Source organism: Psittacula echo (assembly GCF_963264785.1).
Source record: "Psittacula echo genome assembly, chromosome: 27".
NCBI lineage: Eukaryota > Metazoa > Chordata > Aves > Psittaciformes > Psittacidae > Psittacula > Psittacula echo.
The window spans coordinates 2411282-2437617 of NC_137762.1; the positions used below are offsets into that span (position 1 = coordinate 2411282).

The 26336-nt window shown below is 44.8% G+C and overlaps 1 protein-coding gene across 1 annotated transcript; it reads right to left on the reverse strand.

Annotated features, from left to right (window-relative positions):
* Positions 1–615: 615 nt before the first annotated feature.
* On the reverse strand, positions 616–25461 carry LIMA1 (LIM domain and actin binding 1). Its single transcript, XM_080635624.1, has 11 exons — positions 25437–25461; positions 22248–22383; positions 19646–19691; positions 17227–17673; positions 12025–12133; positions 10388–10548; positions 7711–7818; positions 5567–5618; positions 5157–5272; positions 2293–2426; positions 616–1893 (listed from the first exon to the last, which is right to left on the reverse strand). The coding sequence occupies exons 2-11, from the start codon at positions 22364–22366 to the stop codon at positions 900–902; spliced, it is 2286 nt and encodes a 761-aa protein (XP_080491750.1). The 5' UTR covers positions 22367–22383; positions 25437–25461; the 3' UTR covers positions 616–899.
* Positions 25462–26336: the final 875 nt, after the last annotated feature.

The window sequence follows — 26336 nt, forward strand, 5'->3', positions numbered from 1 at the left end:
CAAGTAGGATTTCAAAGTTGTCAAAAGGCCTTAAAATATTATCTGCAGTTTAAAATGAATGATGATGAACTCCAAGTAAAAAAAACAACAAAGAATACGAAAACAAAAAACCCACTTCAAATGCACATGAAATGCAAAAGTAATGCCCTGCAGGCTACTGCAAAAGGGTTGACTTGTCCTCAAAGAGATCTGTCAGTCAGCACAGCTTCTGGATAAGCACTAAAATATGTATGTTCCAGCAATGGGGACACCATTCCAGTTGCACAGAGAAAAATAAGGAGAGGAGAGAGTCTTCAATTGTACAAAGGCAGTTTTGAGAATGAAAATCACATTGCACTCAGTTGGAGATGGTTTAGTTGATTGATACTAAGCACATAAATGTTTTAATTGTCAAAAAACCAGCCCAGTTGTGCCCTTTAACTGTATTTAAAGTGCATTAAGTTACCATTTTTAAAGCAGGCCAGAAAGTCCCTTTGAAATTGGTCCCTAAGCACTGCAGTAGCATTTGTAGTGGTAGAAGTAGTGTATTATAGAAAGCCTGTTTCACAACAGAACTGTGAGCACAGTGAAATTCCATAAATTGTTAATGAAATACGTAGTGAAGCTCAAAAGGGGTAAGACAGTAGGAGTACAGAACAGCTCTGTTCCCACGCTGTGGACACAGATTACCTGTTGAAGCTATCCCACAGCTGGATACTTGCTTCCATGCACCTAAATATACTCTTTGCAGGCTTTCAGAGTATTTTCGTAGATACTTGAGATACTTTGCACATAGAATTCCCTTGATGTCAATGTGCAGTACAGCATCGCTTTCCTGGAGGACAGCTCTTTGTTAAAGCTAAAACCACCCATTTAAAAAGGCCCAGCACCTTGCAGTAAGATTTCTAGTAAAGGCCAATTTATTCATCATCATCATCATCATCTTCATAGTAACGATTCCTTTTGATCTGTTCTTCCACTGATAGATCTTCCATATCTTCACCCTCCCAGAAACCAACATCTTGGGATTTGCGATTCTGGTTAGGAGAGGATTCCTTAGCAGTCATGACATTGGCTAAGCTGGAATGCTTAGGAGAATTTGGTTCGAGGAATTCTTCATTTGGAATGTCCTGCTCTTCCATACCGTGTTCTTCCTCATCTGTCTCTGCATTCACCTGGCCATTTTCTACTCTTTTGATGCCAGACAATTCCTGTTCTTCCTCTACATTTTGCTCTTCTGCCCTCTGGATCTTCCTATTCTCAACCTTCTTTTCCCTTTGCATTTTGTCTACCACAACTTCTCTCTCCAATTCCTCACTTCTTTTCAGTATGTCTCTCTCTGCCTTGGGAGGAGAAGACGAATTCTCTGGTTTATGGCCTTTAACAGATACTGTTCTAAATGAGGCTGCGACTGTAAAGGGACGACTTCTCTCCTTCAGTGAGGAAGACCTTCTTAATTTCTTGAGATCCAGATCCACCTCCTCCAGCACATCAGGCTTGGAACTCTCTTCCTCTGGGGGCCATTTGGGTTTGAGTACTTTGATGCTCTCATCTAAGGCACTTCCTTGACTGCTTTGGTCAGAAGGAGGTGGCCAGGCAATCCTGAGCTTTTTAGTTTCTGCTGGTCTCTCTTCTCGTTCAGGCAAAGCTGAAGCTTTTGCTTCCATACTTGCTGCCAGAACTCCTACTTTTGCAATTGGAGCATCCTCTACTCCAGGGCTTTGTGGACTTTCTGTTGCATTTACACCATGGACAGTTTTCTCCAAGGATTCTTCACATTCTGTTTTGCCTGCCCATAATTCCTTATGCTGTTTGTGTCCAAAGCCTTCATCATAGTTGCCTTTAGACTTGAAAAGCTGATTGAAGTGAGGCTTGCAGTAAATATTCCCACGCAGAGATGCGTATGTCCCAAGACTGTTCAGGAAAATACAGAGTCAAATGTTAACATTCTGAGCCTCAGCCACCCAGCTAATTGTATATTTTAGTTATGTTACCAAAGAGATTCAATTTCAGTTCTCCAACATGTTTAGAAAAGACAGTCTTACCACTTTCATGAGTTTGCATGACCCTCTTTTCAAGTGTCAGGAGTTCTTTACAAAGTTGGACATTTCCCCACTTAAAATTCCATTAAGAGTTTAAAAATAGACTTCATCAAGTGCAAAAGCCACTGCCAGAACCAGGAGTGTATTAACACTCCTACGCTCCTCTCCAATTCACTGGATTATGGCTGCCTTCAGCTCAGCTAAGCCTGAGCAGCACTTTCCTCAGCTGCTAGAGGAAAGCTGCACTTCCCATCCAGAGCAGTGTGTTTACCTGAGTTTACTGTTGCAATAGGAACAGCGGAAGCAGCTCGTGTGAAACACCTGCTGGTTGGCAAAGAGCCTTTCCATGGGGTACACGGTCTTCTGACACCCAACACACGTTTCCTTCATTGGCAACTGAAACTTCTACAGGAAGAAGAGAAAGGTAACTGGAAATGAATCAGCTGCTGGGGACTTGGCTTCATGCACAGATTCCAGAGCTCTCAGAAACACTGCAGCTATTCCCTTTCTGCAACTCAATGGCAGAGTGGGTTCTGGTGGGCAAGGAGTAGGAAGAGGCAGTGACAGGCCCATAGGATTGCTGTGGCTTGACACTAAGCCAAGATTTCACCCCAGTGAATTCCACAGCTGAAGCATCCCAAGTTGAGCAATGGTTGAGAAGGAACAATGAAACTACCAGAATTCAGTTCTAACTTTGACTGAGACAGTTCCCAGAAAGCTGTTTAATCGAGTTCTGCAACCTCCATTTTTCTTGACAGGAAAATGACAAAGAAACATCGAGGTAGATACAGTCAGTGTGAGACTTACCAAAGTGAAAAAAAAAACCAAAACAGTGCAAAAAAAGAGCTGAAATACCCTCAAAAAAAAGGTAAAGGGTGGGAGGGAAAAGGAATGGAGCAGGCTGCTCACAGTTTGAAATTACCCACTTTAACTCAATGTTCTCCTCTTCTAAAGAGAAGGAAATTGTTTCAGTGCAGATACAGGCAGCAGGAAACACTTCTGACTCCATTTGTCCACAATTCCAGTTCTATCACAAAGAAACTACTCAGGTTTCAGGACACGCAGCCCTCAAACTTGCTCAAGACTTAAAGTGAGGAGGGCTTTGAGGTTAAACAGCTAAAACTGTTCATGTGCTCACTAAGAGAGCTTCCTGGGGGTTTAGTGCAAGGGTAAACTACAACACTAAAGAGTCAAGTGTTGCTGCTGTGCTGCATGGCAACGATTTCAGATCCTGTTTCTGGCAGCATCAAGGAAACAAGCAGATTGTCCATGAAAAAAGGTCACTTGATGCCATTCACTGCTTGGAATCTATTAAGGCTGGCTGATAGAGAAGACATTTTAAAGGAAAAATAAATAACAGTTGAAAAATTGACAGTTTCAGGCTGTGTGTTGATTACAATGACTTTAGCAGAAAGGTAAGAGAGTGCCTGGCTTCATACCGTGTGTCTGCACAGACACACTGCTGCTGGAGCTTTTCTTTGGCTGAGAAAGAATTACCTGCTACAAACCTACTAAAAAGCTTTAAGGAAAAATATGATGGCTAAAGAAAAACAGGAAGGTTGCAGGAAGACATAATCTGAGCAATTTATTTATAACAGGCTTGAAACAATGGTTAGGCAATGAAAGTTACAGTTTGAGAGGGACAGGTTCCTGAAGACAGAGCCAGCCGAAGTCAGTTTGTCACAGCCATACAGTTTGCTGCCAATTTAATTCCAGTTTAATAGGTATTTCATTTCTTTAAAAGCATTGCTTGAGCTTATAGTAGATTAAAGTTGTCATTATGATGACATCTTGACCAACAAAATACATGACATGACAGTGCTGGCATGTGCTTCTGCAATGCACATCCCCGTCTAAGAGGAGGAACTTACTTGTATAATAATGAGCCCTACGTCTGGTGGAGAGGCGTTTTGGGGTGTGAAGAGAAAGCAATTCCTTTCCAGGCATACTACAAATAGGAGCTACAGGAGGAAGGTGAGGCCCAGTAAATATAAAAAGCTTGAGAGAAAGCTGAGAGTTGAGCTCACATTAGGAGGGAAGCAGAAGGCAGGAGTAGAGGTTAGGAACCAAGAACAGGAAACAGAAGCTGGAAGAGACAAATAGGAACCTTACATGAATAAACAGCATCTGGGTTTCTATCTAGGCAGTGCAGCATCTAAAGCAGTAACAAAGTAGAAGACTTAAATGATTCTAATAATGTAAAGAGACAGCACAGAGGACCAAAACCCACAGGTTGGGTGTGCCTTGTATGCTGTAAGAGTATGAGATTACAAAAGTGTTACAGGCAGCTCTCATTTCACATACTGGCATTTATACTCCAGAACACTAACACTGGGCAGCCACATCTCACTGGTTTTCATGAGGTCAGTGCTGTTCCTCTCAAAGATGGGGAAAACAACAAAAGCACAGTTGTTTCCTCAGGAGTGAGCCAGGAAGTCTGTGGCAGCCCAAGGAACAGGCATCCTAACTCCAGACATCACACGTGATGAGAAAATACAGTGGGAACAAAACCTTCAGCACTGTCATTTGTGTCTGAAACGATTAGCAAATACATTCCTACCCAAGAAGTTCTCCATCTGCTTTATGCTTTGTAGCTCCCACTAAAGACAATGGAAGATTAAAGACTTGTTACTCAGAATGTCAAACTCAATCTTTGTGGAGTCAGTCACCACAGTGCCCTTAATATAAAGTTGCCACCAATTGCAGTTACCTTGGGGACAGCTGGAAGAGGAGGGTGGAAAGCCAAGTCCCAGCCTACTAAAGGCTCTGAAGCTCAGTATCAGGACCTCAGTGCCAGTCTCTGGGAGCACTGACTTTCCAAGAGGCACAGACAAGCCCTGATATGAGCTCCAGCTCAGAGCCCTTTTCCCCACACTGAAGAGGAAGAAACTGCCTCTGTCACAGGGGCACACTGCTCTAACAGCAACTCAAACTGAGTCTTTGAAGAAAAACTGAGTTTTGAGATGCTTTTCCATCCTGAATTAAAGTTCCCTCATGAACACAGATCAGATATTGATACAGTTACTGCCAGATCCTTTGTGACCACGTCAGTTGCATTAAGGCTTTTCAATATTAAATAGAGAAGTTAGTTGGTTTTAACAGTCACCAATGCTTGAGACTGAACAGCTGCTTTACCTTCACTGCTTTTGGCAGAGATGCATCTGTCTGGCCACCTGGTTTAGAACCAAAGTTCTGCTGCTTTGTGCTGACAGGCTTCTGAACGTCTGTCTCTCTCTCCAAGTTTTGTCCAACTAAGGGAAGAGAGAAGGAAGAAAAGGCAATTACAATGGCTTTAAAACCAGGGAAAGTTTATGTTCATAAGACCCAGCCAGCTAAGAGCCAACACATTTTTCCTTGAACATTCATCTGCCATTAAACCTTTAGATCTAGATATTTAAACATGATCCTTCTACTTTCCTGAGTTACAAGGGAAGTTAAGTTGACGTGAAAAGGAAACTAATATACGGGGATCCAATACCTAACTTCTATGAACTGTTCTTCATCCCTGCAAAGTGCTCACTGTGGGCACTGAACTGAGTGCTTACCATTGGCATCCTCTAGGAGACCGGAGTGGAAAGACAAGTTGTTCTCACCTACCTGCAAGAGAACATTAGACAATGAGCACCTTTGACCTTCTCAAGCCTGAATAATCAGGAGCTGAGTAAAACAGGCAGTTTGACACTGTAAGCACTGAAACAGAAAGAGACTGGCCATACTGAAGTGTACACGAAGCTCCTCTTTGTTTTGTCAGGCACAAGGCAGAGTCCAGCTGACTGCAAGAATGGTAGTCCTTTAGTAGATACTCTCATGATTTTACAGCTCTTGCAATATTAAGATCATCTGCCACAGTGTTCACACACACAAACTCCTAATATTGTTTTCCCAAACACCTGTAGCTTGTACATCTTTATCAGTCTTCAGAAATCCTTGGGGATTTTGATGATGTACCCGCCAGGTTTTCTTACTTAGAAATCCCTTGACACCAAGTAGTATACATTTACTGGAAAGCTCATGGCTCCCTCCAACATTTGACAACGTTGGGACAAACATGCTTGGACCTACCCTGTGTAGAGCTGGATATAAAAACCAGTTTCAGCTACTAAACACATTACAAATAAAGCTCTTGATGTGTATTTCTTTATTAAACTTGGCACTATTAAATCAAATAGTTGTAAGTAGCTACACTGAGAAACTAAAGCGCTTTAACAAGATTAACTGCAAATCATCACTAATTCATTTTAATGATTGAAAGGTCCACTGCAAGCAGCTGAAGTCTGCAAATTAATGAGGAAGCAAGTTACATATATTAACATATTCTGGTTTACTGAAGGAATAACTAACACTAGCATAGGGGGAAGTGCATCAGCGTGTTCTGTGGCTGTTAGAGTCACACATGTCTGGCTACTAAATCCCAGATTCAGTGTGAAAAATGACAGAGAAGGTTAGCAAGTGCCTTTTGTTTCCTTTTTGTCAGTTTCTGACATTTAGTACTAGTAGCTTTCATTAGGCTTATTTCCAAAGTTCATAATGTCATTTCAAAAGGACAAGCCTGGCTCTCAAACAATGTCCTATTCAGGTTCCTTACTGCACCTGACACCTCAACAAGTCACTTCCCAATTCTAGCTGAATACAAGAGGTTTTATGCAACTCTTCCATTCAAAAACAGAGAGGGATTCTGATTTAACCAATGTTCTTTAAATTAACTCACCTTTGAGCAAAAAAGCAGCAGAACCCAAAGCTGTTCAGCTGTCAGTGAGGAACAGCTGAGAGCAACAACCTGGCCCCTTGCCCAAGGCAGGCTGGAAAGCTCCAAAAGCCCTCCCGGCATTAGACTGCCACGTGTTCCCAGTGGCTGGAATACACAGTACCCCAATTATTATTCAGCTACTTTTATCCCCTCTGCTGTCCCCAGTTTAGTCCACAAAAGCCTGAGCTTGAGCTTTATTGTCTCTCATTCACAGTGTAATTTTGTCTCAACTTCCAGCTGAAGCTCAGACCCAGGAACAAACCCAAACTGGCATTCTCAGTTACCTTAATCAAAACTTAAGCCACTAAGTGCAGAAGAAACAGTGACAAACTCCTTTTACTTGTGTCACACAAAGCTGCTCTTTTTTTCCTAGTGTAGTTTATTTCTTGCTTTATCAAAAAAAACCACAAACAAAAAACCCAACACCAAACCCCACAAACAAATCAACTACCGAGCTGTGAATCCCCTTTCTACAGTTAGGGGACATGAGACACAAATGTTTAGGGTAGCTTCATCATAAGCATCGAAAATCAATGGCAGAGTAAAACCAAACAGAACACAAAAATCCCCACAAAAGCATCAGAGGTTTCAGCCCTTGTCAGCTTCTGAAGCTATCAGAAAATACATAACCATGACACTGAAGGATTCTGCCATGCTGCAGACATGTCATGACTGAGACAGGGGAACCCTCCAAGAAAACTGAGCATTCATGTCTAGGTATTCCCTACAACTGCTTCAAGTCTTCCACAGAGACTTTCTCGCTTCCAATTCACAGTCTAAAAACATAACTTAAACCAGGAATTGTGCAGCATGCACACACTCTGTACCAGTTGCTCACATTCCATTCCTACATGGCTTGTGGAACAAGTACATCAGCTGTGCTTCTACAACCACTTCCACTGAAAGTGAAGCCCTTGATCTTCACCAGCATGAGCATCTTACCTTCTCCCCATCCTGATAGGAAATGGAGTCCTCAAGACTTGGTGGCATATTCTCCTTCTGCTCAGATTTGTAATTCTTGAGTTCACTTTCACTGGCTTGAATCTCATTCTATAGGATAAAGCACTTGAAAGTTGACAGGTTCTTTTCCCCTAGGACAGTATTTACTTTCTGGGTTTCTTAACATCTTTTTTCAGCTGCTTCCCTAGTATATACAGTGATGTTTAAAAGGCAGGGGCAGAAAGAGCTATACATTTTTGTTAAGTGATACATTCTAATGAAGAGAAAAGATGGGGCTGTAGAATTTTACTATACTCTGTGGAAGGAGTGTCAGCATTTTTCTCAACAACCCCTTTTTTCTTCTGGATTGCTGTTTAAAAACCAACTCTCATTTCCCCTGCTCCATCCACATCTTCCTTTTCCCAGAAAAGGTGACTTTTCATTTCAAATTACAAGTATGTCAAGACAAGCACTAACTCAAGCACTGTGCGATTGCAAAATATGGTATGACATGAAAGCAAACCCTACCCTTGCTTCAATACTTGTCAAAACCCTATTTTTGTTATTTACAGAGATTTGTGCTCTTAACAAACTGACTTGTTTCAGATTTGCACAAAAGCATCTTTCATACTTTAGAAAAATTAACTCCAGTGAAACCTCATGGGTCTTTCATCGCCCCAGGAGACGAGATAACTGCAGAAAGCCTCGTGCCTTTCACAAGGCATCTTCTCTGCGACATGAAAGAGAAACAGCCAAATGCCAGCACCAGCATCCTACTGGATTTTGTAAACAAGCCTGCACAAACCCAACCATGTCTAATAGGTTTGGGACTGAATTTTAATATCTGATCTCTAAACGTGCTGTCCATCATCTATACCTCCTCTTCCTTTATCACTTGCAATGCATGGGAGCTATGCTTCTCACCCTTACTCTAACCAACTGTGTCTATCAGTTTTAATGCAGGCCTAATTACACCACAATGCCTTCAAAATAGTTGTTCCCAAGAGATTACAGCTTTCCTTTGTAGCACAGATGTGACACATTTGAAGAGAAGGGAAGTACAAATACCACACTACCATATCAAAAGAGCCCTGGTTGCTTTGTCAGCAGGGACGGAGAGCATCCAAGAGTTAACTACTGGAACACAGAATTACTGCAAACACTGGCCTCAGAAACCGTTGTTTGCTCCATTTTATGTGCTGCCCTTGTCAACGTGCCAGGCCAGAATCAAAAGATTCTGCCAAATGGGACATCCTACAAGCATCAAGCTGAAGCCACACTTCCCAACTGAGATCGCTGGGGATCTGCATCAAGAGACATCGATGGTAAATCTCTTGCCTGGAGGCCCTCATTTAGTGGATCAACCACCAATCTGAGCCACATACTGGAAAGGGCAATCTAACAAACTGGATCCAGGTGAGAAACAGGATGCTGCAATCAGCAGTTAATCACATTTGCTGCACTGGCTGCAATTCCTTTCCATTCATGCAGTGAAGTTTACTCAACTTTCCTCCCAAGAGTTGGAGAATTAGGCCCACAGTGCATATGAAACTCAGAAATCATTTCAGCTTTTGCCTCTCTAAAAAGATACCCAGGAAACACACATTCCTCCGAAGCTTAGAACCATTCTTTTCAGCTTTCATTTCCAAGGCGAGTTTCCTAACTCATAAAGGCCAATCCTCTTAAAATTTATTACTTTGCTTAATAAAAACAATACTTTAGCAATAAAAGTTCCCATCATTAGACAAAATATTAGGCAGTTTCAGCAAATGTACTAAAGCACTTTTTAACAAAAATTAGGTTCTTGCCATCCCTTCAGCTGCAGCACTTCACCATGATTCATTAACTGCTCATTTCCTCACCAAATAGCTGCAAAATGGGCACAGGTTCATTCACAAGAGTCTAACTGGAGTCAGATAATGGGTAAGAAGACCTGAAGGGAGGTGAAAAGCAGAAGGGAGGAAAACTGGCTGGAGATGCCAAAGCTGCAGGCCAAGAGATGCAGGTTATGCACTATATGACATTTAAAGTCACTTCATCTTATTGTGCCTCAATTTCCCCTAGCCTATAGCTGATGTACAATACAGAACTGAGTTGGTTTTAAAACAAACATGCAGAGAGCTAGAGAAATGCAGAAAGAAAAAGAATGTCAGCTATAGAACAAGGGGTAATGGGTTTAAACTGAAGCAGGGGAAGTTCAGGTTAGGTATAAGGAGGAAGTTCTTCCCTGTGAGGGTGCTGAGGCGCTGGCACAGGGTGTCCAGAGAAGCTGTGGCTGCCCCATCCCTGGCAGTGTTCAAGGCCAGGTTGGATGGGGCTTGGAGCAACCTGGGCTACTGGAAGGTGCCCCTGCCCGTGGCAAGGGGTTGGGACTGGATGAGCTTAAGGTCCTTTCCAGCCCAAACCAGTCTGGGATTCTATGATTCTGTGTCCCAGAAGGACCTCAGTCAGCAATTAAATCCTTGGAAAACTTTCAAGAATATTCCAGGAAGATGCAAATACTTATTTCTTCCTGCAGTATGTAGCTAGCTGCAGCTCTTCATTAGACATGACTCCTATGGGCACAAAGTTAGTTTCAAAAGATACCAGGCTTTCTGAAGATGATGCTATCCGTAAGATCTTCTTTTCAATCTCAGGCTAGGACATAAATTCACTGCTTTAAGCCAAAGAATGGACTTACCGTGGTGATGAAGCCCATGGAAGTGCCCTGCTTGGACACAGCTGCCTGGTACTTCGCCAGCCTATCCTTTATGGAAGTCTCTGTTAAGCGAGGCATCTCCAGGCTTTTCTTGGTCTCTGTCTTCTCTGTGCTCAGTGCTGGACTAGAATCTACAAAATGCCCTGCAAAAAGAAGCACATGAATAAAGGGGAACTTTGAGGAACACCAACAGATCTGTCTACAGAAGGATTTACAAACCCCAGCCCTTCACCACTCCCAGGACCACAGAAATTCCAGATCAGAAGAGCATGGAAATGCTTCAGTCCAAGATTTCTGCTCCAAGCCTCATAGTTAATGCAGCTGGTTTCAGAAGGAGCATATTCACCAGATGCAGCAGCCAGTGGTCTCAGAAGTAATGAAAGCAAACAGTTTTAATGCTGAAGATTGGCTTGCTGTTGCTGTCAAATCCAAGCAGCTGCTACAGTGGCTAAATGGAAATATGCATTATTCCTACAGTGGAATAGTTGTCAAAGTCTTTTGGGAAGCAAGGAAGGAAGTCTCACCTGCCACTGCCACCTTCTCCATGAGAATCATTTAGCACATGGCATGTTACAGATGAGGATATCAAGAACAAGCACATTATGAAATAATTCAGTTTAGTCTCACAGGATCATTTGAAGCATCTCATCTCCAGAGGAGCCTAAGGCTTTGCAGAGGTGCAGATCTCCTGACTCTCAGAACTGTGCCTCATTACTTGCCATCCATCTTTCATTTCTGCTGCCAGGTGTTAGCCAAAGAGGGTTCAAAAGCCAGCTCAGCTATGTAACTTCCTTGTGTAATGGCCAGGTCTTCAGAAGTAATTTAATTCAATAAAGAATGATTAAAGAAAGACCTTTCACTAGTTAGTGGACTAAAAGGTTGCATGAATCATTAAGGTCCCTCTTGGGAACAATAAACCACTATAAGCAGTTCTTGCCATTCTCTCCAGTGTTGCTCAAATAAGAACACAATGTGCTCCACTAAGTAGTGGGATGTATTAGCCATAGGCTGAAAACACAGAACATTGTAAATGCTTTATTAGAAAAGAGTCTCCAAACATAATTCTGCTCAAGTCATAAGGCTGGACAAGTATGAGGATGAGAATTAAAGCAAGAAGAAAGAAAGCATGTTGTGTCTGTTCACTGCTTCCTACATTAGTGTGACTATTAAAAGTAGTTCTAGGATTAAGACACAGGGGAAAAGGGGTTCCATTCACTAACTTATAGAATGCTTTGGATTGGAAAGGACATTAAGATCATCCAGTCCCAACCCCCAGCCACGGGCAGGGACACCTTCCAGTAGCCCAGGTTGCTCCAAGCCCCTGTGTCCAACCTGGCCTTGAACACTGCCAGGAATGGGGCAGCCACAGCTTCTCTGGGCACCCTGTGCCAGCGCCTCAGCACCCTCACAGGGAAGAACTTCTTATCTCTTGTGCCTTGGCTTCCCATGCTTAAGCATATAAGGGTTTAAAATTCAAGACATTAATCAAATGCAACGCTCACATGGACTTTACAGATGGAAGATGCACTTCCTTCCATTTCTGACGGGGAAAAGTTATTTCCACTGTGGTGTTTATTTCCTGAACTAAAGCACAAACCACAAGCAGGAGGTTTACTGACCTGATGTGCTGAGGCTCTTCTCTCCTTGGCCAACATCAAAGTCCTCTGAAGAGAGGCTGTTTTCAGAGATCCTCCTCCCAGCTGCTGTCTTCCTCTGCTCTCTGGGGACCTGTGCGAGACAAGAGCCACCCATCAGCTGCCTGCACAAAGACTGTCCCCTATAAGCCTTTAAGCTGCACAGGTGTCCGTAGCAAATCTGCTTTACAGGCAGAAACAAGTGGAGCAAGGGACATCTTATTTAACCAATATCAAGTTTGGTCACAGAATACCTGACCCTCTCCCAACTGGAAAACCCCCTCTTGAAGAGGTCAGCACATGCCCTTTGAGCAGTTATCTTTGTTGAAAAGTCCCAGAACCACAAAAATCAGATTTTTAGGCACTTATCACTGCAAATACAAAACGTCAGTCTATATTCCTGCATTTCATTCAGTTTTGTTTGAAGCTAATGTTCAAGGTCATTATAATCAATAATTTGCACTGACATCCAGCAACAGAAAGAAGAATAAATCCTGTTGTAATAGAAGTTATCTGAAGTTACTTGTTTTGATTAACAGCTTATGCATTGGGTACCAAATAATTCCCTAATTAGGTCTGATAAGGCTGAAGCTTAAGCAGGAGAGAGCCAGAGATAAATATTCTCAGATATCCAGGATAAGCACTCTCTGGAAGGCTGCAGCGCTGGGCAGGCTGCTTTGCAGCACTGCCACACAGATGCTCTGGCTGGCTCAGCTACAGTTGATACTCATTTGTTGAGCCCAGCTCCGCAGAATCTGATGCTCAATAAAAGAAATTGTGAGAAGAAATGTCAGCACCTTTGAGAAATGCTCATGAAGTGCAGAGTTTAATTCAATTGCATCAAGGTAGGAAGTTTTCACACCTGAAAGTCAACCTATAACATACTAAAAAGCGGGTAGATCTCTGTTCCCTCCCTAGGAAGAGTTAAATCACAGAGCTGGTTGGAAATGAAGACTGAGGCTAATGTACGGAAAAAGGCAGGTTTGGCAAGATGCTCCAACCACACATTCCCCCCCACCCAACCCCGGCTTCCAGCAAGTTTCTTATTTGCTGGTCACCAAACTGAAGGAAATTCCTAAGTTTTATTTTAACAGAACTGCAGTGTAAGATAATCGCTGTGACAAATCAGGCTGCTTTGGCACACAAAGCAGCAACTTCACCAGGAGAGCAAAATGCAGCTGGAACCCCTCTTTTTCCATTAGCATGGGAAATAGTTTCTATTTTTGTGGTTTTAAGACTTTGGTAACTTTTCTTCCTGGCAAAGAGCTCAGCTATGACAAGTCTTTTCCTTCCATCGAGTGTCGATAGGTTCAGTTTGGGAGTGTCTGCACACTTGTAAGGACTTGCAGATTCCTCATTCTGGACAAACTATGCTTAGGTGATTCTTATTCAGCTTTGATGTCACCTTGAACCCACAACTCTGAAGCTCTTAAAATTCAATTTCCTCATTCAAAGGGTCTAACTTTTGACTAGTATTCAAAGATCATCATTGCAGGCAGAATACGCTTGAAGACGTGATCCTTTGAAGATGCAGAAAAGCCCACCTGAAACCCCTGTTTTACACTGCCCTGGCTTTGGAGTTTGTGTTATCATCATATGGCCCCACACGTTTTCTGGCGCACAGCAGGAGTGACAAAGCTACAAAGCAAACCCCAAGTTTACAATATTAACACACAAAGTTTAACTGGCAGCAGAGTGCATGAGGAAGTTCTGACTCCTAGGAAACAAAGGTCTTAAGTAATTTAGATCCAGCATTTGGGCTTCCAACCTCAATGAAAGAAACCATCAGCACTCTTCAGGAGAAAAAGACAGAAATTAAATGGGTAACTTGTTCAGGAAACCTCATTCTCTTTTGTTTCAGAATCACATCTCCATTTATTCTCCCTGTAGTCTTTCTCCTGCAAAATGATGCTGAACTGCCCTCATGTTGAGGGGACAACCAAAACCTCCGTATTTTTATCAGCAGTAAAGGATTTAGTACCCATCAGAAACACATTCCTCTGCTTGACTCTGCAGGATGCTCCTGAAGGCTGGTGAGTCCTGATCTGGGAGCAAAGAGCTTCCCCCCATCACAACACCCCACTGTGGAATCCACTGCAGCAGGAAAAGGTCAATTCTCAGAGGCAGCCATCTCATGACCAGCTAAAACAGACTGAGTTAATGAGTACTCCAATTGTCCCAGTCCTGCCAGCTCCTCTCCTCCTGTCCTCTTTGCCACCCCAGACATCTGCAGGTACGATTTCAACTGAAGAACTTCTCTGTAGGTAAGTATAACACAATTAGGTCTTGAGAGTAAAAATCCAAACCACCAAAATACAAAAGCTTTAGAGTTCAGAGATATTTCTGTATAGGTCTTCATACTAAAACCTATATATATAAAGTCAATGTTATGTAGATTTTATATTGGCAGTTTTATGTTATAGGGAAAAAAACCAGAGTAATAATGATAATAATAATAATAATGGCTTAACAAAGGGAAGATGAGGGTCTTTCCCCATTACAATCAATAGACTAACCAACTGAAGTCATTAGGGTGATTCTGGCTCGTGGATGGGAACACCTTTTGCATGAAGGAATCCCTGACTTCCAGCCTTATGCCTATGGCACTCAGTTCCCTTTACAGTCCTGACTGGGCCACAATTCCCATGCCACAGCTGCTGCTCCTTGCAAAAAGAGATAAAACATTCCTTGTGTGGAAAGCCCCAAGGTTGTAAGACAAAAGAGGTGAGTGCAGAAGTATCTCAAACAGAGTTAACAGCATTTTGCCTGGGGCACAAAGAGTTGTTGGGCAAAAGACCAACTCAAAGTTACACCTATTTCATTATATACCAAGTGTGTCAAATGTGACCCTGCACATGAGGTTTGTTACAGGAGACAGTAAGTTTTCTGCCTTAAAGGAAAAACACAAACCAACTTGGAGACAGCTTTGTAAGGAATACTGCAGATCTACTTTGCTCTTTCTTTTCTTCTGCTCTTCCTTGTGTACTCTTTTGCTATCACTTTACGGGAAGAATCCTTTGTAGTTGATAAAAGGGCTGATGTTCAGGCTTTGCTTAGTGCTGAACCAATCCAGACTGACATGCCTGCCTCTAGCATGCTTACAGCAGCTTTCTCCACGAAGATGCAATAAAAAAGATCTGCCTTTTATCTAAATTGCAGAAGACGGAGCAAGATCTGAATGAATAAATGAAGAAACTAGAAGGTTTTGCATAAGCAAACCCTGGAAATGAGAATAGGTTTGTTTAGAGTGGTTGTCTGAGTCAGGAAATCCAGGCTCTAATCTGGATTCTTGCCACAGGCTTGCCCAGCAACCAGGCAAGTTCTTTTATCTTTGAAAGCTGCCATGAAGTTACAGCCATTTTGCTATTTGGGTTCTACAGATGTTTTATCAGCAAAGCTCTGACAGCACTTTTACCTTAAGATTTACATAAAAGCCAAGGAAAATTGCCATCTCACCTGAATTTACAGTTGGACTTGATGTTCATAAAGGTCTTTTCAAACTTAAATGATTCTCTGAGGTCTTGCATGCACTTAAACCAGGGCTTTAGCAATTCACAGTGCTCAGGCAAAGCATAAATGGAAGAGGCAATGGCAGAGCTTGCAGTTAGGCAAATTTACACCACTGCCAGAGTTGCTTCCTACCTTAGTGAAAAAGAGCTGTGTCCCCGTAGTGCTTCAGTATCTTTATTGTGTGGGACTGCATGACATCACCCTCCAGGCCTCAGATAAGTTCCCAGAACCAGCAATCTCACAATAGTGCTTTCTAATGACAAAGACACCGCCTCTCCCCCATTCCCTCAAACTTCAGAGCACTTTGTGCCTTTTCTCTTCTAAACCTAAAAAGTAACCAGATGCACTTGGAATAGGAACATACTTTGAACCTAATCTGAAGAGTTTCATACCTCCTAGACAGTACTGACTGGGTTCAGGCTGGTTTCAACGATCTTGGAATGACTAATCTTGACAGAAATATCACTTCCAGAGCTCCGAAACAATTTATTCCCCAGGCTAAGCTAAAGTTACTTGAAGCCCATCTGCAAACCGGTGCTTTTCCTGTGGAATCCTTTACTGGACTGATTAATCCTACAGGAAGAGTTGCGAGCAGCGCTATCAGATCACCCTCCACAGCCCACCCCTTCAGTGGACGTGACAGTACGGGCAGTTCTCACACAATGACAAAAGCCTACAAAAATCCAAGTTGTGAAATTCCTCCGTACAGACCCAAACCTCACTGGAACACGGAGATGCTCCTCCGAAGCCCTGAATTGTTGCATATTTAAACAACTTTTGCACAAAAATCGCTTGGTTTGCTCAATAGAGCAAGAAAACCACCCGCAGCCAAACAAAGGCCAGAAGTAAAGGAAACTATGAGAAAACTGGAAAATCCACGAGCATCAAGGCCTCAGGACTATGTTGCAAGTCACTCGCATATGCAACTCATTTTCTAGTTAAGCAATTCTCCCCGGGGACACAGAGTCTGCAGTCCACATGCAGGATCACATTTCATGAGCAGTGGTAGGAAAAATGCAAGCCCTGTGCATTTGCAAGTCAAAACTAGTGAAGGCAGGAGCCTGTCTGCCTATCTCTGCTGATTCCCCCCTCTCCCCCCATAAGAAACATTTAAGATAGAAAGATGAGAGAAGGGCAAGGAAAAGATGGGAGTATTTCACAGCACATACACCTCTCTGCATGTGCCTGTGTGTGACTCACTGATACATACATAAACCCCCCTTAACTCTGGCAGCACTTCAACCTCAACTGCAACCACCCGAGGTTGTTGAGCTCACTTCAAACAGTTACTTCTTTTAATACATATATTGTTTTATACCGCTCATACTCACATAGCTCATCTGAATCCTCAGACACCATACAAACAAACCTAACTTGCTTAAAAACCCCACAATTAACAAATTCCATACTTTTCTCTCTTAAATTGCACCCCTTTCACAAGCGAATTCACTTCTCCACTGAGCAATCCCCAACAGCCCCAACTCCAAGCACTCTGCTGGGACCCGTGCAGCTGAAGTAAGTTATTAACACCCACAACGTTAAGTTTCAACTAAAACAATGAGTACAATTATTTGCAGAGTCAACACATAGGAACCACTCCCTCCAGGGACATTTCCTGATGCCCAGGAGGCAGCAGAGGTTCAGTTTCTCTCACAGCTAGAGGGGACAGAGCCTTACCTTAGGCTGGGTCGCTTCACCCTTCTCAAACATCATCTTGAGTTTGGTCAGCGGGACGCTGTACTTCTCTATCTTCCCCGAGGAGTCCGTGTTTTCACTGGCATCCGACTTCTCCACCTCTCTGGGCTCTCTCAGGCAGTTTTCCATTGTGCCACTCTCTGCTGAGTGGCTTTTGGGCTTTCTGCTGTCACCACCAGGACACTGGAGCTGGCCAGGGATGCCCGCAGTGGATGGAGCACCAGCACCCAGGCTTTGCTCTTCCTCTGGGGAAGAAGCGGGGCTGCTCCCAGCTTCAAGCCAGGGGTTCGTAACCTTGTGCCTAACCTCAGCACAGCTGCTTCGTAGCGTTTCCTTCTGAGACTCCGTTCCCAGCACTGGATTCTCCCACTTCTTCTTTAGTACACTCAGATTCCCCCTTTTAAAATGAGGGGGAAGATTTTCTGTGTTCTACAAAGAACAAGAAGTTAATTCCAGTTTTATGCCTGGTGAAGCATTAAAGCACTTCCTTTCTATGCGAAAGGAAGCTGAGGGCTCAGCACTGAGCTCAGCTCTCTGCTTTTTCAGACAGCTGTGAATAGTTACAACTGTGCCACATGGAGAAAACATCCAGGATAGGAAAGGAAGGAGGGGGGAGAGAAAAGTCAGGAGCTAAAGCAGGAAGTGAGCAAACAGGATGGCCTTATAAGGGAAAAGGGAGTCAAGCCCTGATGAGTTAAATGACATAAAAGGCTTCAATCCACACATGAAGGAAAGGGGACCCAACTCCACCCAAGGGTCTCTGGTCCTAGAAGGAGCAAACAATAGCACAAGCAGCCATAGGAGGGGTGGATGGTGTGCCAAATGCTGCAATAGCTTCCAGTTGCTTCAGAAGGCAACAACCAGTGCAGGCCTTCCAAAAAGCTTAGGATTAGCTTTCAGAAACCACCACTTTTGGAGCTATGTATTTCTACTATCAGTTAACAGCAGTGTTCGAGTTACAAGAGATCCGCCTGCAGTATTTTATGCCACCCAGTGTAAGGCTCAAGCTAAACCCTGACAACAGACACCTTTTTGCCCCCATTTATAAATACCAGACCATTTACTGGCTTTTTTTCTTCTATTTCACTCAACACATTGAAAGCTGTCAGCAGGAAACATACACACAAGCTTGCAAGTGCTGCCTTACCACTGGGAATTAGATGGGGCAGCAGTAACCCTCGCATTCAAGTGCTTCTCAGACTGGTTGTACTTACAAGTAGTTACCTCTCCCCAGAGTAACAGAGCCTATGTTTGATTCATTCACATCAATATCATCATTGCATTTTTGCTGTCTCTCCCTTATGGAGACCACTATGTCTCAGACTCACTGCAAGTGGAACAGGTCTGCAGGGCTTACAGGAATTAAACAGGATTAGCAGCTATATTAGGATTTAAATCTCTCACCCTATTACTCTTCTGGTCACATTTTGAACACTGCTTTGCAAATTAACTTGAATCCACCTACACTTCCAAAGAAATCAGCTTGTGCTGACTGCATTTAAAAGAAAGTACTAAAGTTATAAGGCAAATGTAATGTAGCAGAAGGACTGAAAATGGCACAGCAAGTTTCCACAGGAGCACCTCTGGACCCAGCACACTTCATAACACATGTTCTTGCTTGGAACTTGCCTATTCCCTGATCACACAAGCAATGAAAATTTAAGACCAGAGAGTAATTTCCAGGATGCTTCATTTATCCCACCTATATCCTGCATAGACAAAAGCGTGACTCCCAAGCATTAAAGAGATGAAGGCAGCATGCTCTACCACAGACTTACTCATGTATCCTGAAAATATTTAAACAGAAATGAACTTGAGGATGTGTGTGAACAAAGATCATCAATCTTAGTGCCTGGTACTTCAGCCAAGTACCTGATCCCAGAACAGTAAGTGCAATGCAACGTGAGGCTGTAACACAGCCAAAAAGGATGCTCTCCCTCATCCAGGGGTCTGAACCCTGTAAGACTCCTAGAGAAGATCCCCCTTAAGGGATGCTACAGCTATTAAAGATGCACACACGTTACATTTAAGAAAGGCTGGTGGCTTCTTGTAAGCAGACTTATAAATTTAGTTAAGAAAGGCAGAGGTACCACCCCACTGCCTACAGCTAAGAACAAAGAGGTGGATATTCATGTGTTGTGGTTAACTCATTTTGCCTTTTGCTTAGGAGCGAATTGGTGACTCAACAGACAGCTTCGGGCAAGGAACTTCGTTTGCTTTCCTTTCATTCACATTGGGAGTGGGTAGGGGGAATGAGTCAAAGCAAACACTATGTCTAAGCCAAGCTTTCTGTAGGACACATAGCAGCAACTTTGATATTCCAAAAATCAACTGTCACAGCAGCATTAGGGTAGGTTCTTATTGCAGGCTCTTGCTTATTGCCCAGGAAGCAAATACTTACACTTCTTTTTTTCTCAGCAGTGGCTTCTTCAGCTGCCTTCTGATACCTTTCAGATAGAAGAGAGAGAAAAAACCCCAACACAACAGTTTTTCAATCAGAATACTGAATGCTCTTTAAGACGGCTGAGATTGGGTCCACCTCCCCCCACCCCCACCCCCGGATTCCCTGTCCTTGCACTTCCTGGACTTATCAAATTAAACCAGAGACTTGAAAAATAGCAGCAAACAGCAGCAGAGCAATGCAAAGTGAGCAGACATTTTTAAGTCATTCAGTTTACAATAATAACACACATGACTATTGTTTTCATTCCCTAAGCACTCCGAGTCTCAAATCGAGACAGTTTACCTTGGAATAGCTGTATTGTTTCCACCAGGCAGCTGTCTGCTGTGCAGGAATAACTCAGCTATTGATCCAGCAGCTGCTGAACCGTGACAAATCACAGCTTGGCATAAGCAGAACATCTACAGAAGTGCCAGTTCATTCTACTATGCTGGGTTGTAAACTGCACCAATTCAGCAGTTGCTTCAAGAGCAGCTGAACCATCCCAGCAGTGGCACCAGTAATCGCAGCCCTCTGAAGATAAGCCACCCTGGATCATGAATCAAAGTCCTTTAAGAAGCTAGAGGAAACTCCCAGCAATCTGCACACCACTCCACTGGGCAGCAGCACACCCACAGCCCCTGCACAGCACAGGGTGAGCCCACTCGGCTTTTGAGATGCACAGATTAGTCAGATGTGATACATTTTGCCATTTGTGAGCAGAGCTTTGCCTTCTAAAGGGAAGAAATGTCACCCAACAGCTGCTGGGGCAAATGGTGTTTCTACCTTCCTTATCTGTGGAATTCTACTTTTGATACAACTGTGACTGTGTTACATGCAGTAAACAAGGCACTAATATTACAGTCACCAGCTCCAGCCTTCACATAATGGCTGCTATCAAACCCATAACTTACGTGTATCATAGTTCCCTCCAAAAGGAATAATCTCATGTGCAGATACCTGCTCTATTACAAGTTTTTCTTTATCACATTTGATTTTTTCCTGCTGTAAATAGCATGCTCTCATGTAGCTTCCTCCTCTTGTTACACTAGAGAGTAGACAAATTGCACCCTTACTTCTCCTGCTCCACCAAGCTGCATTCATTGTACAGACTGAAAGGAGTGTAGCTGCCCCCCTTTAATCAATGCAAGCGTATTAACCTATGTCTCTGTACCCTAAAGGTTCCCAATATTGAATGCTGGGAAAGGAAGATTCTGGAGGAAGAGAGCTCACTACTGGAAGAAGCCACAGAGGGCCATGGGAATGAAAGTCAAGTGCCATGCTGGAGAACAAACAAGGACGGAAGAGCCCCAGACAGCACACACTGGAAGTTCCCCCACCAGAGCATACTGCTCAAGTCTCTGCTGCTGCAATTTGCATGTCTCTGACCTGACAAAACTGATAATCAAAACACTTTATGGAATGAAAGAAACGGTTTCATGTACAAATAGTTAGGTAAAAGCAATTTAGAAAAAACATGCTCCTCACTGTGTCAGTGTTGGCAAAGCCCATACGCAGGACCATGTTTTTCCAAGGAACTGACACTGCTTATGTAGAGGGACCCTACTTGATCAGGGAACAGCAGTTTGGATTACTTCCAGTAAGCGCTTTGCAAAGGATTAGCAACATACAGCAAGATGACCAGGTTCTGTAATCAAGCTTCAGTGAGTGAATAAATCACCTTCACAAGAGCAGTCAAAGCAAGCAGCTTCTGCCCAGGACATAGTACTTAAAGAGTAACTTAAAGAGCCATGTTTGTGTGAAGTCCAGGTTGCCAATTATCCATCTAACAGACTCCAGAAAGTTTCTCCCCCCCTCAACATTTAAACACTGCAAAACCTTGCTACACTAGTAATGCAATAACTTAGGAGACTTGGTTGCCCAAATCCCATTGAAAATCCAAGCTGTAGTCTATATAATTCCTTAAGGAATTAAAAGCTTTTCCAGAAAACATCTATAGGCCACCACCACTTAGCTTTCTCAGTGTATAAAATGATTGTGAATTGACTGTAACCCATCATCCATCTCTGAGAGAAAAGGGAAGGGGACATGGGAAGAACATAGCTACTGTGACACACTGATGGAACTCTTCCTAGAGAGTTTCATCTGTCACCACCAGTTTCTAACTGGTCTCAGATTAACTGGTAATGTATTATTGCTACTTCTTGTGGTACCAGGCATGAAATGCCATGTTAACAGAGAAACCTATGTAGTTTATGGCTTTAGCAGTTCAAGACTGTTTCTGCTGAAGTAAAACCCTATTGGCAATAGCCACCTGCATTCCCACACTCTGCCTTCAAAACCAAATTGCCATTTGTAGCTTGACAGAGAACATTCTACTTGATTTTCTGACAGCAGAAAGAAACTATTCTAATTCTGACCACTGAAAACAAGAGAACATCAGCAACTAGAGAAACCTTCGCCCAGCACACATTAAACCAGAGCTGAAATGCTTTACAGATCCATATTAAAGAAGCACAGCAACTGCCAGTGAAGCACTGCTCGAGGTACTAGCTGTCAACCTGCACACAGAGCTCGGGGTCAGCAGCCTCACAGCACTTACTTAGAGAACCTCTCCATGAGAGCTGATGACTTGTTCCTGTTGACTAGAGAAAGCTCTTTTGCAGTGATTTTCAAGGACTGTGAAGTCCATTGTCTTCTATTAAACGGGGAAGGCTCCATCTTAGCACCACAAATACCTGCACAGGAGAAGAGCACAGTGTCAGCAATAGGAATTACATGAGCACAAGAGTAGTTTCATCAAGTGATTCCATACCAAGCCACCATTCAGGTGCTCCCAGTGTACTAAGTCCGGATCATTTCAGGACTTTATCCGTCAATGGACTTAGAAAAAAGACATCAGATTAAACCTATCATTTCCTCTGCAGACAACATTAAGATGGATCCCTTGATAAAAACACCAGCCACAATGGAAAGGGTGAGAGAGAAGCCACAAGCCAGGAGTAGGAAGCAAACTGTGGCTGAGGATGTGGATGTAAACTCTAGATTCCTCATACATACACACAGGCTCCACAAAGCCCTAATGTGCCCTCTCTTGTCTGGTTTCTGAACCAAATGTGCTGGCATTTATGTAAGAAAAGGCTGGGGTTAGGAAACCTAAGAGGATGGAATTCCTACGCAGACATTTCTCATTCACTCTTGTGGTGCTCATTCCAAAGGCAGCAGCCGCTTCCTCTGTGAGCTGAAACAAGTCTCCTGTTCACGGAGGCAGCTGTAAGCCTCCTGTTGCAGTGGCTATCGCTTACCTAAAGCAATAGCTTTCACTGCCTTGTCCTGCTGTAAAGGGCAAGAGATTTTGTTCAGCTTTTCAGCACAGAAGGCAACAAGACTGTATCAGATTTTCTTTCTTTGCACATTTGGTTTTCTTTTGTGGAGGAGGAAAGGAGGAGAGCTTAATTTAGAGTTCGCTGATAAGACAAAAATAAAGCTGTGGGCCAACGCCTTTCCTTTTTCCCTCTTTTCTCTTATCCCTGCCCTCATGTCACACAATGCCTGCAGCAAGTGCACTGCTTGCTCCTACAAAGCTAACGTTAGGCTGGCTGAGCTCCTTCTCCTATTTGCCATCAAATTCTTTACCTGATTTGCATCATTAGAACTCTGGGGGTGTGAGTACAGGGCTGCCTGAGCACGAGCCACCCTCTAAAAGGAAGCACCTTAAGCCAACTTGATAGAAACAGTGAATCAAAGGTAGGAAATGCCCCGTTTCTGGAATCCTTGTAGGCATGCAACACTTGGGATCCTGTAATGCCTCAGTCCGGAAGAACTCGGCTGCCATGAGTGGACTCTATGCTGGGAGTCTCAGGGAATTCCAGTGCAGAGATGGGAGCTGCCGGCTTGCGAGGTGCCCCGCTGGTGCTCCAGCCAGAGGAACCCTCCTCAAGTGCTGCACCCTGCCGCTGCACAGAGAGAAAACAGGCTGCAGATGAATATGCTGCTGTCTTGGCCCATACGGGCAGGAAGGATGGGACTTCTCCAGCATCCCTGAATTCACCTGATGCAGTGAAGGGACTGACACCCCATGCCAGTACGTGGGTTACTCAAGACAGTCATTTAGAGGGTGCTTTTAGATGTACAGGTGGAATGATCACAGCAAGCAAGAGCAGTTGAAACACCCTGAAATGACTTCTCCATGGTACATTTCCAGCTTCCAACTCACAGCTCCACTGACAGCAGCCTCTGAAACGCCCCCGTGGCTCCTTCCAGCTGGCAGAAGACACTCAGACTGCGGAGCTACTTGCTGGAATTCCTGCTTTCTCCAGCCATTTCACATCACCTCTCCAGTCCAGAATGGACTAAGAGCAGGACACCCTCCACTTGACTGGCTGAAAGTAGTTACCGACAGCACAAATCACAACGCACAAAGGAAAAGGATCTAATATCAGAGGAGTGCTCCATTTTCTCCCTTTGGAAACAGCATATTCTACATGCAAATAAAGGAGCATTTCTGTGATTACAGGATGTTGATGCCCAGTAGCAAACATTTAGCATATGGCTTTAATAAAGCCACAGCATACATCTGCAGGGATTACACACAGAACTTACAGTTCTTCATAAAGAACCGTGTCCATGTTAAAAGGATGAATTCCGAGGCAGCCAGGTAAAGCCACAGTTTAACCTTTGGTTTATGGTTAACCTTGAGCAAAGGGAGCTCACCTGAAGCCTCACTCTGCAGTTTAAGCTGCCTGTCATGAGAAAGCAAAGCCCAGGTTAACTGTTCAGAACAGAAGCCCAAGCAGTGATGCTCGAGCATCCACTCCACTGCAGCCTGTGCTGCTCCCACAGATGATGCTTCTCCCCTGCCATGTTTCATTCTGTTTTCCTGTCATTTTCCCCATGAAAGCCTCAGGTACATTCAGACAAGGAGGCCTGGTTTGGCAACAAGCTCTTTCTAAAGGCAGTACCTGCTGCGAGGCCATTCAGAGGCCAAGTGAAGCAGCGTATCTGGAATCTCAATCGCTACAGGAGACAGAAACCAGACCTCTAGGATGCCCCGAAACTTGTGCTCCACACCTTTAACACCACATTCCCAGTACATTCCCATGCATCCAGAGCTCTTCAAGCATCTCCGCACTTTTATTGCTGCTCCTGCTTAATAACTTATCCCAAGTCATTCCAGGAAATAGCCCTTCATTGTTTGCGTTAAAGTTTAAACGGGATGGTGAGGATCCTGTGCACTGAATAGACACAGATCGTGTGGATGCAGCGCAGAGCCCGAAGGAGGTGGGACAGGACCCAGAGCTGAGTGAGGTGTTAGGGGAGGGAAGGGCTGCGATTGGAAAGCGCCCGATCAACCTCTAACAACTTCAACTGAGCGTTTTAACGGGAGAATAAACCTGGGAAGGACCTGAAAGGAAAGCTTCTGAGCAACACCCGCCCCTGCGTGGGGCACGGGCACCCGATGAGGTGCCAGGAGGAGCAGGACACGAAGGCAAAGGCCGGGCCGAGCGCCGCGCTCCCCTCCCGCCCGCACCCCCCGAACACCTCATCCCGGCGGGGCAGGACCGGGCTCTGAGCACCGCCGCCACCCGGTCCGGCCCAGCCCACCCAGCTGCAGCCCCGGCCGGCCCGGCCAACGGAGCCCCAGTGCCCCGCTCCGAGGCCGGTAACGAGCCACAGCCCCCGGCGCACCCCACCCACCGCGGCCCCCCCCTCCATCCCACCGCAGCGCTGCTGGCAGGAGCGCGCCCCCTGCCGGCCCGGCGGTCCTACCCCGCTGCCTCGCCCCACGCACCTGCAGCGAACCCGCGCGCACCTGTCGCGGCCGAGCCGGCGAATGCACCTCCGAGCCGGCGGCGGCGCCGGGCACCCGCGGCCGCCCCGCCCTCAGCCCCGCCCACAACCCCGCCCCTGGCGGGGGGCTTCCCCAGCGCATGCGCACTGCGCCTTCCCGACGGCGTCGCCGTGGTCTTGCCGCCTTTTTTGGCGGCGGTGGTGAGGTGGCGGCGCTTGGGGGTTCTGCCGCTATGGGAGGGCGGGGGATGTCCGTGTGCCCCGGGCCCCCCCGCTTCGGCCGCTGCCCGAGCAGGTGTGTCCAGCGCTGAGCACCGCACGGGTGGGTCGGGGGCTTCATGGGCCCGGTGGGGGTGAAGGATCTCGCGGCCTGGCATCGGTTACAGAAGCGGCCCCACACTGTGTGAGTCGAAAGGTGTGAGGTTGCGAGAAAGGGCTGAGAGCAAGGAGCGCCTGTGCTGAGCATTGGGGTCCCCCACGGGCTCGGTTTGTTGTTGTACAACGAGAAGGGTTTTCAGCAGCCGAATGACATAGCCAGCATTCCTGAGGTACTGGGAAGGTCCTGTACCTTCGTTAGCATAGAGTGCTGTCCACTGCAGCTACTCGAGGGGTTTATATGAGCAATGCCCTCTCAGGAATAGCTTTAGCTTGCTCATTCTGTGTTATTTTTCATAATATGTAAGGTACGGAACTCCTGAGTTCAAGTAATTGCATATAGTCAGTCATAGACTCATGCAATAGTTTGGGTTGGAAAGGACCTTCCGGTCACCCAGCCCCAACTGCTGCTGTTATCGAGGCCAAGAGTTTAATGTGCCCTTTTTCACACCCACAACTCCCGTCTGCTTTGAGCCATCCCAAACTCCCCGCATCCTCGCTCTGTGCCTGCGGAGCCTCCACCGGA